The 18,114-nt window shown below is 35.7% G+C and overlaps 1 protein-coding gene across 32 annotated transcripts in view; it reads left to right on the forward strand.

The window, feature by feature from the left end:
* Positions 1-329: 329 nt before the first annotated feature.
* NRCAM (neuronal cell adhesion molecule) overlaps positions 330-18,114 on the forward strand; it is a 68,975-nt gene continuing 51,190 nt past the window's right edge. For 16 of the 32 annotated variants that reach the window (XM_062612205.1, XM_062612169.1, XM_062612179.1 and 13 more), the window contains exons 1-10: positions 330-514; positions 2,837-2,854; positions 4,948-5,053; positions 7,962-8,158; positions 9,136-9,258; positions 9,631-9,801; positions 10,259-10,315; positions 12,382-12,493; positions 14,722-14,906; positions 16,319-16,450. In XM_062612205.1, the coding sequence (XP_062468189.1) occupies positions 424-514; positions 2,837-2,854; positions 4,948-5,053; positions 7,962-8,158; positions 9,136-9,258; positions 9,631-9,801; positions 10,259-10,315; positions 12,382-12,493; positions 14,722-14,906; positions 16,319-16,450 (1,192 nt within the window). In that variant the 5' untranslated portion in view covers positions 330-423. The remainder of the gene's footprint in view (positions 515-2,836; positions 2,855-4,947; positions 5,054-7,961; positions 8,159-9,135; positions 9,259-9,630; positions 9,802-10,258; positions 10,316-12,381; positions 12,494-14,721; positions 14,907-16,318; positions 16,451-18,114) is intronic. The other 16 variants (XM_062612281.1, XM_062612247.1, XM_062612279.1 and 13 more) reach the window with 5 other exon arrangements.

Below are 18,114 nucleotides of genomic sequence, written 5' to 3' on the forward strand. Positions count from 1 at the left end.
AGCATTCAGAGCGTTAATCCCATAGATCTACTTTAGGGGACTATTTCCTTTAGTATATACTGTTTTTTTTAACTAGCTGGACTTTATACTTGGTGCTTTATACTTGATACTTTATACTTCTTAGGAGACGCATTTATATTTCCATTCAATGAGGTTATGAGAGTTGTTATGATCTAGGTGTCCTGAGAACTTAATGGATTTTGTTAGAGCACATGGTGTGTAACAATTATCCCTGGATATAGTATGTAGACTGCTGGCATTTCATAGTATTATTAAGATGTGGTCATTCAACTTTTCATAGTATCTATTCTCTTTATTTGCCAGGTTTCTTGTCTTATATTCACATAACTATTCCAAGCTACCTAGTCTGATGAAGTTGAACTTCATTCTTCAAGTGTGATTTACTCAGTGCAGCCTAAAATCATGATGAAAAAGAAGAGTATATCTGCAAGCAACGCTTCCTTGGTCCTCTTTCTGTGCCAAATGATTTCTGCATTGGATGTACCTCTTGACTGTAAGTATTAACCTGCTAAGTAAGTGCAGAATAATGGAAGATTAGTTAAATAATTTCTGCATTGGAGGATGAAGATAACTCCAACATGGAACTGAACGTGGAGTATCTCTTCAGTCAGGATATTATGATTATGAATAATTATACTAATTTATTGAATGTTTTCAAAAACTGTGTGTGTAAAATTACTTACATTGTTCACTTGAGAAGGGTTAACAGGATTCTCATGGGTACTCTCACTTCAGTGTGCCTTGATTGAACTCTTTATTTGATGAAACAAAGAAAGGCAGAGAAGCCCAGTTAAATGTTAATTATTTGTGAAATTAAGATTTTATTTGCTGAAACCCCAGGGTAATTCCTAGTTGCTGTATGCAAACATCCTTATTTGCATACAAGAGGTTTCCAGGAGCTGATATGAGATCTAGTAAAAGAATCAAATACCTGAAATTCAGACACTTGGAAGCATCTTACTTTTTGATCCAGAAGAGTAAGTTAGGCTCTTAGATTTCCTGAGCAGTGCCTGAAAACAGTTATGTAGCTAACTTTTAAGTAAAAGTATGTGTGCTGAGCATGGAACTCTAGCATTAACCAGTGAGGAAACTTCTAGGAAAGGGGAAATACCAAGATTCAAAATTCTTGTCTAATATAAGACAGTGTTAGTGGGGAACCTTGAAGGTAGCACAGCCATGTTGAAAGCAATGGTCAATGGTCACTGCTGCGTTTTGCAGCTCTGATAACTAATTTTATTAAATTATTCATGCTTCAGGTTGTTATTTTCTTCTTGAGATAAGCATGATCACATTTTCAGAATTCAGTGAACCGTGTTGCACCTCACAGTGACTCTTCATTTGTTAAACTAATTACCATACAAGAACATTAGGGCTGGTGTTAAATTGATGGATTAATAAATCAGTAAGTTTGCCTATGATTCTAATCTGCATGGCTTTCTTTACCCCTATGTTTTTCATAGTTTCCTACCTTCCATAAACTCATGTTTTAAATTTAATAATCATTGACATACATTGCAGCTGTTTTTTTTTTTTCCCCTCTGTGTATTTACAAGCTTCTCAAACCAATGGCCTGTATTTCTGTAGCAAGATCAATGTATGTTAATAACATCAGACTTGTGTTGTGAATGCCTTTAGAGCAATAAACTGTGGCTTAAAGAGGGTATATGAAAATTTGATGACTGAATGTTTTAATTTTTCTTCGTAAATATTTTTGTAGGCTAGAAACACTGTTTTAAACCCATCTTGTAGTTTAGGAATAAATTCAAATCGTGCACCACTCTAATATCTATTGCATAGAGCAACACTTCAGGTTAAATTAACGAGAAATGCATCAATATAGAAAAATGAGTAATCCTTTTAGATGTGTTATGTTAACTCTTGATTAACTTGCTCCCTCCTGCATAATATTTAATAACTTCATTAGGTCTGATACTATCACATACTTTTTTTTAGCCAAAAATCATATTGACTGAAATTACATCCATAATGATGTTACTGTTTTCATAAATAATGGTTAGAATGGGCTCAGGGAGAGCACCACCAAGGCAAGACGTACATTTTCTGTGTGTCTTCTCTACATACCCAGCACAGAGGCCTGGTGGTGAGAACATACTTGATCAGCTGAACCTTTAGGTTTCATGCCAGTTAGCAGTTCCTATGCTCATCAGTGTCTCAAGGTTGGTAAAGAATAACTGACAGTGCAGCTGACAGAAAGCAGTTTGACTTGCTCTAAAACAGTGATGAGAAGGAAATTGTGCAAAATATTTGAATTAAGCAATAAAGATGTGACAACTAAAATGACTTTTTTTTTTTAGTTATTTTTCAAACCAAAAGGGATTGCATGTCTGTTGAGTAGAATTAGAAGCTTTCATCTTTGTAATTTTAGCCTGAAGCATTCGCTTTGTTCTTCCATATGGTCATATGGGTGGATTGATTTTGACTGTAGCATGAGGGCAGTGCCCTCCATTAATTCTGATTTGCTGTCTCCTCAGTATCAGTGTCCTTGCAAGGCAAAAATCATATACCATGGTTGCCCTTAAAAAGTCAATACTTCAGAAAAGTTTCTCATACTATGAACTTTGAGATAATCTTAGTAATATCTGCCTCAATAGAAATTGTGGCTGGAATTTCAGGCATCGCTGCATGGGCTACGGTGCTAAATATTTTAAATGTTTTCTTTTTAAGGGTGACCAATGTACTTGTCAGAGATACTTACCTTCCCTCTCAAAAATGCTAATTTTCTTTTAACTAACAAGTGTTTCTCTTTAATCTCCATTTGTCCATTCAACTGCTGATTCTGATGGGGGAATAAAAGCAAAACTTCTAGAAGAATGTAAGTTCCTGTCCACAAAAACTAGGCTGTGTGCTGCTGAAAATTAATACTGATTGTGTTGCAAATTGAATTTCCAGTCCAAAAATGTGTGATTCTGACATTTTGTTGATTACTTGGTTTGCTGTAGCTAGATGCTTGGTGCATGCAGTGTTCAGAAAATAAACCAATTGAACAAATTAACTGTGTGATTTTTGATGGTGTGCTATCTGAACATTAAGATCTTTACTCAATATCAGCATGAGCTATGTTTTAGTACTACTTTCAGGAGTAAATATATTTGTTAAAAATAAATTAATTGGAATATATATACTAATATAATATTGTACATATCAAAGCTGGAGATAATTTTATATCCTTAAAGAATAGTGGATACAGTTATTTCATTATAACTCATCTTTTATGGGATTTCCTAAATCCACTCTAGTGTCATTTTTAATTTAGTAAATTTTACATGCAGTGCATAGCACAGGAGTGAAGGCTTCAGGTCTTTGATGTGCATCAGGTGGGATATTCTGTATGTTGGGCAGTATTCATGTCATGTCCCTTTTCAGAGTGTGTCTGCTTTTCCGAGGTGACCATCTGAGGTGTACTGGCCCCAGGAACTGCTTCTGAGAGAGAAAAGGAATGTCTTCAAAATGCTTCACTGAGGAAATACACAAAAAGTCATCATCATTTAAAAATGTAGCCTTCCTCTTTTAAACACTCTCATCTATCCAGTGAGGAAAAGGAGCAAAACCCAGCTCCACATGTCCTGTTCTGTTCTGCTTAGCTGCTATATCTTGCTGTGATTCCATGATCTGATTTTTGTGGTTTTTTTTTGCGGGTAGGGCTCTATAGGCAGCTACCTCTTACTGTGCCATAGAGTACTTGATGTATAATGGTAGGGAAGACTTAAAATAAAAATCCCAGTTTTACAGTTTTAACTGGCTAGAGTGAAGCATGAGTATACAGCTACTGTAGCAATTGAAATATTTTGCTAAAGTGGCTAGAAATGACCCGAAAGTGTTAGCAAAGGGTATGGCTGGACAGACAGTTTACAGTATTTAGACAGGGATGTTCACAAGCATGTTATTAAACTGGTTCCTTTAGATGACACTAAACAGATGAATAATGTTAAGGAAGACACCTTTCTCACTTTCTTAATATTATAAACAGGCTTGTTTTGACGCAAAAACGGACACAGATAATGGTAACAGATTATAAATTAAATAGGTAGGCACCAACTACTTTGTCAGGTGATTGCATTCTGCTGTGTGCTACTCATTCTAGAGAACTTGATAAATCATAAACACTAAATGTTTGTTTTTCCTGGGGCAGTTCACAAGGTTAACTGTATTTCTGTTTGGGTTTGGGGGTTTTTGTTTGTTTGTTTGGGGTTATTTTTGGCTGGGGGTGGTGGTGGTTTTTTTTTTGGTGTGTATTTTTTGGTGTGTGTTTTTTGTTTGGTTGTTTTTTTAAGGAGAATCAGTATTAGTCTTTTCCTACATGTTCCCTCTATTAAAAATTAGTTACTACTTTTTTCATCTTTTGCAGAGTCTTTTATTTATACCACATATTTTACTCCTGAAAAGTAGCTTCTAAAAGCATGCTTTGTAGATTAATTCAGTATGTTGAGCACAATAAATGTGTGAAAAGTTTAAATCCATAGAGATTTGGAAGTATATGAAATGTTTAGAAATACAAAGCAATGTATTTTTTTCCTTCTGTGTGGTAAAAGACATTTTGTGTTTATATATGTCTCACAATTCTTCATTCAGGATATGCTGGGTTTAGAATTCAAGTGTCCTTTGGTTTTGTGAAAATCTGTTGAAATCTGATGTATAGAAATGATATTCCCTAAACCTTTTGGCAAAGATCTTCATCTGCTGTAAATCAGCATAGCTCAGTTGGAAGTTAGTACAGCTACACTGAGTTATAAGAGTAGAGGGCTTCCGCTTCCTAATACAAAGGATGCTTTAATCCCACTCTTCTGTCAATGATTTGGTTGCTTATTGAAATATTGAAATTCTACTTTCTCTGCTTACGAAACTGTCTCACTGGTACTTTGAAAATATTGTTAAATTCCTCTCTGTTTCTTGTATTCCATACTAAAGTGTCGCAACCTCCTACGATAACTCAGCAGTCTCCAAAAGATTACATTGTTGACCCTCGAGAGAATATTGTAATACAGTGTGAAGCGAAAGGAAAGCCACCTCCTAGGTTAGTAGCATTTTATTTTGCTTTTGCTGGCCTAACAGCATAGGAATACTAGGAGGAAATAATGTAACTTTTGTACATTAACAAGTATATGCATATGTATGTGCTTGAACATGCATAAACATGCACTCCTATCTTTGTAATTTAAACAGCTCAGGTAGTGGCATAAATTTGAATCTTTTCATACTTGAAATTTAAATTTTTCTATAGTCATCAAGCAACTGTATTATTCTTTTTTCTCCTCAAAGCTCTAACAAAAAAAAAATACTGGATTATTACATAAGCAGATAGCTAAATGCCCGTGGAAAGCACTAAGAGGTGTGCCATGTAACAACTGGATCATATTCCAGAGTTAGGCAGTGTGTAAGAAGAGTGGACACTGAACAAATTGAGAATAGCACTAATAAAAGAAAATCTAATGTTTTGTAAATAGTTCCATTTTAGGAGCCTCGTCTTGAAATACATAAACATTTTGTCCGAAGTTATGTAATGTGTATCAATTTTAATGATTGGTAGCTTTGATTTAGCAAGTGTATTTAATAAGCATAAGTTTTGGTTTGGCAGAAATGGTAACTGTGTGTATGGATCAGATTCCTCATCATCTTCCATTTTAAGGCCCTGTTTCAGTGTCTTCAAATATTTGAAAACTACTCATTTCAAGATACTGATTTCATGCACTGGAAAGAGTAGCTGTGATACATTCTGATATTAGTTGGCTAGTTGACTACTCCTGATGTCAGAGTCTATAAAGAGAATTGTGCATCTTTTTTCTATGAGTATTATGCTACAACTTACTAGCAAGGTCAGTCTATAATTGTTTAGTCAGGCACAGACAGAGCTCATTAAATATAGTTCTTCTGAATAACCAGGGGCTTTTCTACATTATTCCTTTGGTTTTCTTTGAATCACGGTCATTATCGTGCTGGGCAGCAGAATGGAAATGGATATTATCTATGATACTGTCACACTTTCTAGTGTTCTGTTACTGGCAAGAGTTACATAAAGCTGCTGTGTTTAGCAGCATTTTAATTTAGCAGGAACAATGCCAGTCTCAAGAGTCTGGGTGTTGACCTGAAGGATCAGATGATTATTGTGCGCTTTGGGACAACTGTACTGCTTCTGCAGGTGTTTCTCTTGAATGCCTTTTCATTTACCTGAGAGAACAAGAGCAGTGTCTGTGAGACTGACCTACCTGAGTCATGTGCCAGGGCTCGTGGCTGTACAACTTCATCTTCCCCCATCAAACCTTGTCTCTCTCTTTGACCACCTACTACAGAGGAAGCGGCAGGATTTAAGTGCAGAATTTTCTGATGAGTTGTCATGGTTTAAGCATTTTATAAACTCATGCTTATTTTTGCTTCTTTAAAAGATATGACACCCAAATAGTTTATGTCAATAGTTATAATAATAACTATTGTAGTTATAATAACTAATAATAATTATTATAATAAGAGTTCTGATCCATCAGTCTTGATGACCTGCAAATGTGTCTTGGAATTTGAGCTGCTTCAAAGCTCTGAAATGGAAGATAAACTTTCTCAGCCCAGAGAGTTAAAACTGGGTAACTTCTTATTGGTGAAAGCAGTTGGCATAAAGGTTTATGGAGGTGCTGCTACCTGTAGCTTGAGAACCAAAGATTCTGACTTTCATGTTATCTCAAATTCAGGTGTTTGTACCACACTTGCCACTTCTCATTTGGAGCTATATGACAGTTCTCTCTGTCCTTCAGGGTACTTGGTAGCAGAGGGTTACAGAAACCCCATGTTCCACAGCTTCACCTGCAAGGTCATAAGGAGCAGGTTGACCATTGGTTCACTATCATGGTATTCCTCCCCAAAACACTGCAGTATGTTGCAGTGCTGCTGGTCAGGTCCAGTTCTTCTGCTCATCCCTGCCACAAGGTGCAAATAGCATGTCCAGTGCTGCCCTCCTACTGCAGAAATAAAATCATAGTTGTCAGTGCACAGTTTGAGTCACTTGTAAGGTACTGGAAAATATCTTATTCTAAGTTTCTGCTTTTAGGAAGCATTCTAACCTGTAGGTGTATATAGCATTTGTGTTTAAGATTACAAAGATGAACTGTAACAAGTAAGAAAACTGCTGTGCATAGCATTTGAACCTGTCAGTGTTCAGCACTTCAGAGCACTTCACATTAACAAAGCGTAGGTAAGTAGCTGGTGTTTATAGCAGTCTAAGCTGCAGACTGCTTTTTAAATTTTTTTTAATGAGTTCTAATAGTCATAATTTTTAGTGACTACTTTTCCAAGCATCTCTTGGTTTGAGTAACACCAGTATAAATTTACTAGGGTAATTATGGGCTATCAGACTGCTAAATTTAATTTAAAGAATCACAGTTGCTTGTGTTAGAGGAGTGAAATCGAACTTACCACAGTCTTTAATTCACTTGCATAACTTTAAAATGTCCAAACCAATTAAAGAAATGGTCTCCTGCTGGGGCCTAAGATGACACATTTCAGCCCAGAGCAAGTTTTTAGAGGCAGGTTTATAAACCCTTTCAACAATAGGTTTTATAATGGAAATGCTAATGCAGCTTTAGCAATATCAGTTCGTGCAGATGTTACTGTATCATCTTTAGTAGAAAGAAAATCAGTTCTTTTCCATATACAATTAATTTCAGAATCTTTTTAATGTTTTTTTTTTAATATTGCCTTTGAAATGGCTCCTGTTAACAAGTTCAGCCAAGCCTTTTATCTCAAAGCATTGCCAGATTTCTGATATTAAAAAGTGCTCTATTACTTTATTAGTTAATTTAGTTTGGGAGCAGGTCTTGCTTATCTGCTAAAGAAAAAATACCGTGTATTACTGAAAATTACTTTTTTCTTCTTTCTGTCCGTACAATCTGGAAAAGGAAACTGAAGAAGAAAATTTCTTTTTGTTTTTAATATTTTAGCTTCTCCTGGACACGCAATGGAACTCATTTTGATATAGATAAAGATGCACAGGTAACAATGAAACCAAATTCAGGGACCCTTGTCATAAATATTATGAATGGTGGGAAGGCAGAAGCATATGAAGGAGTATACCAGTGTACAGCAAGGAATGAACGAGGAGCAGCCATTTCCAACAATATTGTAATAAGGCCCTCTAGTAAGTGAAGCTTTTATGTTCATAAAATGTGAAACACTTTGGATTCCTCATTTTCCTTTTTTCTTTTTTTGTTTTTTTCCTCTGTGTTAAAAGTTTAATCATCAACATGTTAGTATTGTATAGTTTGTGATATTCAGATTTAATAAGGCATTGCATGTTCTCTTCAGTATTCCTTAGAAAATTTCACAACCAAAATGCTTTCCTGATTTTTTTTTTTTGTATGTCGGGAATACTTACCATATCTGAAGTTGGGTGATGTATACGATTCTACAATTAGAATAAAAAGTATAAATCCTTAATGCAGGTAACTAGGGAGGACAATTTGTATTCTCTTTCTGTTGAATTTGTTCCATAGTTTTAATAATAGCTTTAATGCAGAACAGATTGGGACCAAAAGGAAGATAAAGCTAAAAAATTGTGATGAATGGTAGACTGTTTCTACAGCTTTTTATCTCAGATCAGTTTTTCAAGCTTCTCGGCTTAAAATGTGCTGTTCTCACATGCTCAATAAAAATGTGTGTATAATACTGTTTCATGAAGGTTTTTTATTTCTAATTTAGTCCATTGCTTTTTTTTTTCTCCCCCCCCCATTATTGTAGTTAAAACTAATACTATTACAGAATCTTTATAGGGTAGCCAAAATAATTTTAATCCATTGATAATACTTTCAGGAAATCATTGTAGTTAAAACTAATACTATTACAGAATCTTTATAGGGTAGCCAAAATAATTTTAATCCATTGATAATACTTTCAGGAAATCATTGCTGTACAACTTGTTTTAAAGAAACCCTGCTTTTCTTCCAAGAAAAAAACAAAAAACAGCAAAAATTAAATCTTCAGTAAGCATGATCAGACTCAACATTCTGATGCATGAATTTCCTCTGGTTTTCTGTAATATTAGGTACATTTTTTCCTTAGATTCTGGAATTTTTATCAATCCCTAGTTTTTATGTGTGTTAAAATGACTTTCTGTAGGATCCCCTTTGTGGACGAAAGAGAAACTAGAACCAAATCAGGTTCGAGAAGGTGATTCACTAGTACTGCACTGCAGACCTCCTGTTGGCTTACCACCACCTATAATATTTTGGATGGACAATGGTGAGTTTGGTTTTTATGCAAAATTAGTTTAATTTTTGCAGTTTTTCTACACAGTTTATCATTGCATACCAGGACCACTGGTGATGGGTCTTGCCTCTAGGTTAAAATTCAGAGAATTTCCATTTCTGTAGAAACAAAGGAATAAGCAGACAGGCAGTCCAAAAGCATGAAGCCAAAAGCAGCTAGAGTTCTTAATGTAAGCTGTAGATTAACCTGCTGGGGAAGAATGGGAAGACAAGGGAGCTTGAGAGGAAACTTGGAAGGTTCTGTATTTACAAACCCACAGTGTAATCGAGCAAATGAGGAGTCTGCAGATCATAATGATGGACTGTGTATTATAATTGAGATAAGCATGTTCTTGTTTTCCCTTAGCTTTCCAAAGGCTGCCTCAAAGTGAAAGAGTTTCCCAAGGTCTAAATGGAGACCTTTATTTTTCTAATGTACAACCAGAAGACATCCGGGAGGACTATATCTGCTATGCAAGATTTAATCATACACAAACTATACAGCAGAAACAACCCATTTCTGTAAAAGTCTTTTCAAGTAGGTATTGCATTACCTGATTACATGCTTCATAGTATTTATCCAGAATCGTCAAGTTATTTGCCAAATTGAAGTAATGTTATGCTAGGGAATTTTGTCATTTTAACTCTGAATAAGAAATTACGTTACTGTCTAATCGTAAAAAGTAATCTCCAGTTTTCCTGACATATAATTCGTTTTAAAAGCTGTAATTTTTTTTTCCCTTTATAAGGCTTTGTCTTTTAAAACAATGTTTTGTAAGATTTGAATTTTTGAAACAATACAGTATAAGGAAAATAACAATTTTCAGATGGTTTTCATATCCAAGAATATCAAGTTACTATGATTACTGTAACTATTGAAACAAATTAATCAATCATTTGATTAACTCACCGTGGCCATATCATCACCTTTTGATTCCCAGTACTTTGATTTATCCCTCCTGTATGCATTCTTCATGATATTTTGTTTATTTCAGTGGATTCATTGAATGACACTATAGCTGCTAATTTGAGTGACACTGATATTTATGGTGGTGAGTTACACTGGTCCCCACTGATACTCCTTGTTTCACAGTAGCATTTAGTTAATTAACTTCACCTCCGTGGCTACTTAACCTTTTGCTCCTTTTTGTGTTTCTAATAAAGGTATCTATTAGTGCTGGTGATAATACGTACTTTAGAAAGGGACTGCACAGTATGATCCTTACAAGTATTTAATGTTTCAATGTTATTTTAATGTATGGCTCATAAAAAATATAAACTGTTGCAAGAAATGAGTCCTTTCCCACTGGGGCAGTTTTTAAAAATTGCCTGTTTGATTTCTTCTGTACTGTGCTGCTTCTTTGTCCTCCAATTTACATAGTAAATGTGTTCATTATCACTAGGACTATTCAATATCACATGCTGCATAATAATAATAATAACAACAACTAAGCATTTAACAGATGCAGTTCACATTTAACAGCTGATTGAATGTGCCATTCACTTTTAACATGTTTCATGAGTGTAAAACTGGAATTAATTAAAATCTAAACACTTTAATACTCTCTGCATAAATAACTTCTTAGGGAAAAGATGAGTTTTGTTTGTCTGATGTTTAAGCTGATTTTTACATTAATCTCTGTTGAGTGGTCTTTTGTATATTGTGAATTAAACCCTTCCAAACAGGTGTATGTATGTTTAATGAGGCTGACTTTGGAGCAACACTGATACTGGAACACTTGAGGTTCTAGACTCTCCACTTGATATTATGTGAGATAGGTAGAAATACATGATACTTGTTCTATTTTTGTCTTTTTCCTTGTCAAATGAGGCTTTGTGCATATTAAATCATAACTCAGGGGCACAGAATGTTTTAATTCTCTGCATAAAAACAAGATGTCATTTGGGAGCAAACAAGAGCTATGTACCTGAACACAGAACGATACATTAGCTACAGTTAGTGAGGAAAACACCATTCAGTTGTCTCACAACTCAGAAATACCAGAAGTAATTCTTCTGAATTTTTGTAGACATGCAAAATGAGTCAGCAGTTCTTGGCAGTGCTGAAACTGGGTGGATTAGTTACTGCCTGTGACTATCAACTGTGATCTTGACTCTAGACCACCCTTTTCTCCCATCTTTAAGTTGTTTGTATTCTGGTTTTTAAGAAATTCATAGCACGTATGGCATTAAATTTGTATTTATGTTAATCTAGCAGTAAATCTTGTACCCTAATAAACAAGAGTTTATGTTTCTGATCACATTTTTTAAAGAATGCATTAATTTACTGTAAAGATTCAGACTGCTACTGCAGTTTAGAGCGATTTAATCCTATAGTTTAAAATAGATATAAAAGAACACTAGGATATTTACAGAAAGCACTGTATTACTATAGACAGCACTCTTATTGTGACTTCCATGTAGGCACATGAAATACCATAATATTTCAAAAGCCAACAGAGTATGATGTCAGAAATGGGTCTTATATTTATAGCTGTCTGTTTACTGTGGTTATTTCTTGTGGGCTAATCAATGGTTCTTTATTACCAGTCTGAGGAACAGCTTGAAATTAATATATGGCAGGAGGAGAATACAAGGCTTGACTTCTGAAAAGGCACTTCTCATTGCCTAGAAAATACTGAACAAAGCATATTACAAAGTCAAGTGTAGCTTTTATCAGCTTGGTTTCTATTTCAGAATACAATAACTTTGCTTTATTTGTGTTTCAATGAAAGCCCAGAAATTTTTGGTAACTTTCAGTCTTGCACTGTCACTTCCATCAGTGACCTCTTATTTTCCATATTATTTCTGCTGAAGTGAATGGAGGCTGCTTAGGACTAAGGCTGCATAGTTGCCTAGGTAAAACCTATGTATCAATTGCTTCAATTTTTAATAACATTTTTTGTGTGTGAGTTGAAAATTGTAGCATTTAACAGGCTGAGATATGTCTGTCAAAAAACTAATTTGTCAAGCTGTGTAGTTGTGTAACACAACGATTTTTAATTAAATGGCCAATGTGGAGCAAAACCTCTGTCCACAGTGTGAGAATGGATGTATGTACTTGATCAGTGTTCAAATTATATTTAGAAAAGAATTGTTTTATTTTTTCTTGTTTCAGCGAGGCCAGTTACAGAGAGGCAGCCGGTTCTGTTAACACCAACAGGTAGCACAAGTACCAAAGTGGAACTCAGAGGAAATGTGCTTCTGTTGGAGTGCATTGCAGCTGGATTGTGAGTTACCTTTTAGGCAATGTTTTCCTAAATAAAAATACAGAAACAGTGGGAAACATTTCAGAGATGTTTAAAAAGTTACTATTGTATAAGCTTACGTATTTCAAAGAAGCAGAATTGTAAAATGGAAAGAGCTCTTTCAAGGGTGTCCACCACTTGCTTGGGCATGAGCAGATTTTAGAACTGACTATGGACATAAGTATGGCCTCTGCCTTCTCTTATCCCCAGGATATGGGGTTTCAGGTTGTACCTCTGTTTTTTCTAAAGGACACAAGGATGCTGGAGAGGGACCCTTCATTAGGGATTGCAGTGATAAGACAAGGGGGAATGGGTTCAAACTTAAACAGGGGAGTTTAGGTTAGATATAAGGAAGAAATTCTTTCCTGTGAGGGTGGTGAGGCACTGGAATAGGTTGCCCAAAGAAGTGATAAATGCTCCATCCCTGGGAGTGTTCACGGCCAGGCTGGACGAAGTCTTGGGTGACATGGTCTAGTGTGAGGTGTCCCTGCCCATGGCAGGGGGTTGGAACTAGATGATCTTAAGGTCCTTTCCTAACCCCAACTATTCTTTGATTGTGTGAAATGCCATGGGGTAAACTTGGACACAGATCTGCAGAATTGCGCTCAGGAATCAAACCTCTGGGGAGGTTTTTCCTATATTTACAATTCTTAGGTTCTCAGATTATATAAAAATTGATAAGAGTCTGCTAGTCTTATGCTAATAATTACAGAGTAGATCAGCTAGATAGGAGCTGTTAGAACATACCTTTAGTTTGTTACATCCAGTTTCTCATTGTAATTGAGTTTAATTGGTACTTATTTTTTCAATGTAATTCAAGTTTGCTTCTGCTCATTATTGTGCAGGTAGAAAATTACTAAAGACCAATTTAACTTTATGAATTAATTAAGTTTCATTGTCAGGAAGAAACCTGAGAATAGATTCGGTCTTGCAGAAGTAGGAAATCTTTAGTACCTATTTCAGGAACTGTAAACATGTTTACAATGCACAGAAGCATATAATGCAGAGTGCTTTGAGGTAGCCAATAATCATAAATGATGCAGCACAGCATCATGCACATGTTCACTTGCCTAAGCTCCATCGGGCACGCTCATGCACAGCTTGGCATAGCTTTATACAAGCATAAGTGCAGTGTTTCTGTGACAGCTGTGGTCTGCTCAGGTGTCTGCATGAGCACCACTGGCAAAACCACACCTAGGAGTGGGAGCAGCAGCATCAGGTCAGGTAATCTTCCTCTGCAGTATAGTTGCATGCTTTTTGACAACTCTGAAATACAAGTATTCAGTGATCCAAACTCCAGTAAAATGGCTGAATAAAAACGGGGGAAATAGAGTATTATACATTATATGTCTTTGTGCCTTTAGCTGTCATGTAGTTTTCTGAAAAAAACAATTCAATGAGGGAAGGTTACATAGTTGTCCACACAAGGCCAGGTTCAGATTTTGTTTAAAACAACTGTTCCTAATTACTGATACCATAATTAGAAGTCAATTTTGCTAGGTGTCTCTGCTACAAAGTAACTGATACTAGACTACTAAGGGAATATTTGTCTTGATTCATTACTATTTGAGATAAGATACTCTACTCAGTAAGCAACACCTTGTAATTTCTTGTCATTTTGGAAATATATCCGTGTATTTGGCTGACTTCCAACTTCAGTGGACAACATGAGGCATAGCCAAGATTTAGGCATGGTTCATTGACAAGAAGCTATACTTGACTCTGCACTGACCTTTTATTCCTGATTCCTTGTAGGAAATATTTCTATCTCCTTACAGCTCTGGTGTAAAACTTATGACAATCATGAAGCATTAGGATATTGCTCACACAAAGGACAATTATAAACTTGTCATTATCTAGAGGCTACCTTTTAAAGCACCATGAGCATCGATTTAATAGTATAAGTGCAGAAAGATTTGAAATACACTTCATTTATTAACCATCAGGGTTTTTAGACTGATCAGCACACAAATGTATTCAATAATTATGAAGCCTATGAACAGATGGCCATTGACAATGTTAGTGACACTTGTCATTTCCTAGAGACAAATGCTGGCACATTTTGCACATTTGCTGGACATGTCCCAGAATCTGGGTAAAGGCTCTTAAAATAGTTATTTGTAAAGCATATGTTCAAAACATTAATGAATTGAACTCACATGTTCCATTTCTCAAGCTCCTAAATTTACTCCGTGCGTTTGCTTCTCCAGACCCACACCAGTAATCCGCTGGATTAAAGAGGGTGGGGAGCTGCCAGCCAACAGAACCTTTTTTGAAAACTTTAAGAAAACTCTCAAGATTATTGATGTTTCAGAAGCTGACTCTGGAAACTACAAATGTATAGCAAGAAATACATTAGGTTCTGCTCATCATGTCATTTCAGTAACTGTGAAAGGTAATACTGAATTAATCCTTAATGTAGTACTTTCAGTGTCCAGAATGTGAGATTGAATTAAGCTTTCTAAGATAAAATATAATTGAAAGGAAGAATGATAATGGAAAAAAAAGCCCAAACCCTGAGGAAATCATCATTAAACCAACTGAATTCTAGCACTGGAAGGACATTACAATGTTTAATATATTTTTCTTTTTTTTAATATGTCATTTCACAAAGCATCAGGCTAAACTGAGATTGTACAGTGACAGTAGTAAAATCATTTTAATTTATACCAGTGCTACATTTATTTTTGATCCTTTGATTATCTGTTATTAGACTGCTTCTTTCTTTTGTTTTATATCTTCCCCCCATCTCACTTCTTCATCTCCTTATTTTATCTATCTTTTCTGCTCTCCATTCATATAGCCCAGATTCTTTCTCTTCTTATTTACTATTATCTTATTATTTTATATTTTTCTTACTTTTCCTCTCCTGTTTGACATTTCCAATTTTCTATCTTACTCATTTTTTGACCATGTTGATGTCTTACTAGTACTAAAACATAGTATGCTTGTCCAAATAGGATTTGTAAGTATGTTTTGAATGCCGTGAAAAAAAGATTGGAATGACAGCTAATTAGTCATTGAAATAATCAGCTGTAGTGCTTATTTTGCATGCTAAATAGCCATTTATTTTGTTGTAGATCAGCATCATTTGATGATCACATTCAACCTCCTTTTAAGAGCAGAAGTTTAATTTTCTGTTTGCATCTGTCCATCAATCCAAAATCTGAAATTTAATTGCAAGATGTGATAACATATGCTATTTGTGGTTATTTATTGCAAAATAGATGGAGACATAGTATCTTTTGATAAGGACAGTGTTCCATTCATTGTGATCCTTGTATGTTTTCAACTGTCTCAGGTAAACATCTGACCCCACTGCAATCACCCATTGAATTCAGCGAGACCGAGTATCTTACCATTTCTAAATTTCACTTTTGGCATGTAATAAAACCTGAATTAATTTTTAACAGCCTAACTTCTGTGAGCATGGATATCTCTGAAATTAATCAAAAGACCACTCTAGTCTCTGCAGATGCCATACTCAGATAAATTCTGCTTTCTGTAAGAAAGGCAAATTAGATTCAAAGCAGGCAACCCTAAATGAAACAAAGAACATCTTATTATCTCAGAATTTTAATGCAGTGGGTAGCCGGTGGCTCAGTTTAGCCAAAGTACAATCTACTAGTTAATCATTGAGTAACCCATATGTATATATATATATTAAAAAAGGAATTAACGGTTTAACTGCAAGTCTGTTTCTGTACTTGCATTGTTTGAATTACCTTTAGTTACCATGACTGTGCCTTGTGATTTTCTGTATATAATTTTGAAAAATAATTGCTATGTTTCTCTTCCTAACCCCAGCTGCCCCGTACTGGATAACAGCACCCCGAAACTTAGTCTTGTCTCCTGGAGAAGATGGGACATTGATCTGCAGAGCTAATGGCAACCCCAAGCCTAGTATAAGCTGGTTGGCAAATGGCGTTCCCATAGCAAGTAAGATCCTTAATTGCTTTACAGGAGAATGAGTCAGAGAATATGAGGAATATCAGGGTGTTTTTTTCAAATATAAATGAAGACTGTGTATTTGAGTAGTTTCTTGCCTGACAGGTAATGCTAAATTATAAATGAGGTGATAAAAATACTGTGGTTCGTGAAAGTGGAACAACAAAATGTGCTTCTAATGTGCTTGAGCACACGAAAATCTGTGACTGTACTCCTGGTTATTCTGTCTAGTGTTCAGCTGGTAGTATCCTTGTGGAGATGGGCCATACTAACATAGCACTGCTATGCCCCTTTTACAGGGCTATTGCTGGGATGTAAGTTTTACCAGTGTGTTGCCATGGCAGTCATGTTTGTCAGATATGTCCTTTGCTGCCCCCCTGCAACACTAACTTTGCCTAGGAATCGTAAAGGTAGCATAAAAAGTTAAGTTTTCATATCTGTGGATGCACAGAGCACTTCTGCAGGATTTGCAGCTTGGAGTGTATTTGAGACTTTCAGGCTTCAGCACTAAAAAGCAGCAGCAGGAAAAAGGAATGAATGTGTCAGCAAGTGCTTGGCAAACAGCTTGTGCCAAGTAGGTGTCAAAGAAAAGGAACCCCTGTGGCAGTGAAACAGCTGTTTCTGTGTGCATGGGTAAGAAAAGAAACCCTGAATTGCTGGTTGAGTCACGTAATTGCTGCAGTGTTATGACTGGCAATGCTGTAGGACAGACACAGGATAACCGCTGCATATAGCACAACTTTACTTGAGAAAAACTTGCTGGAGGACACTGACATGGAGAAAAATTCTGTACAGTGAGAATTAGGAGAAAGCAACAGGTAATCGAGAATCCTCATTAGATATATTCAAAGTATTTGGGATACAAGAGAGGTTAAAATGAACTGGAAAGAAAAATATGCAACTTTGGGAAGAAAAAAAGGATATATCAGGAAATGGATAGAAATACTCAGCAAGGAACCTGTTTCAGGAATCCTAATTAAATGTAAGTTGAGATCTTTGGTTAAATTAGTTAAATAAATTCCGTAAGCTGACATTAACCACCTCATAAACAGTTGTATTGCAGGAAAATATCAATTTTATTTTGTTCTATAAACATTGCATGTAAATATATACAATGCCTGCCTTATAATTGAAGCTTGGTACCTGTCATGCTCTTTCCTGTCTGGCTTTTTGGTGGTCTCAACTTCCTTACTATTTTCTACATACTTACCTTTTGCTTTTTTGGTTTGTTTTGAGGAGACTTTTGTTCTGCTGTCCTGATAGTATAACTTCAGGCTTCCTGACTAGTATTTTTCACCTAGACATAGGATTCACCTTTGCCTCACACTGCTGCCTTGTCAAAGCTGTAGGACATGCTATTCAAATGACAGACTGGTACATTTTCCAGAAAAGCAATGATGTGTTCTGCATTCTTGCAGGATAGCAGTAAAACATTAAGGAATAGAAAGTTTTCAGAAGCAGCTGCTGGATGCCACCAAATTTCCTGCGTACAGGGGCTGCATATGTTCGTTGGTCTTCCGGAAGGAATCGGCACAGAGTCTTATTGAAAGGAGCTCAGTAAAAATTAAGTGACTTTAATTAAATTACCCACTCGACCTCAGTAGAGGAAAAAAAATAAACCCAAGAAATAAGTAAATAGCTCAGCCTTATGTTAA

This window comes from Pezoporus occidentalis, unplaced genomic scaffold (assembly GCF_034315485.1).
Source record: "Pezoporus occidentalis ecotype Australia unplaced genomic scaffold, CSIRO_AGI_Poc_V1 ctg100, whole genome shotgun sequence".
In the NCBI taxonomy this organism is placed as follows: Eukaryota; Metazoa; Chordata; class Aves; order Psittaciformes; family Psittacidae; genus Pezoporus; species Pezoporus occidentalis.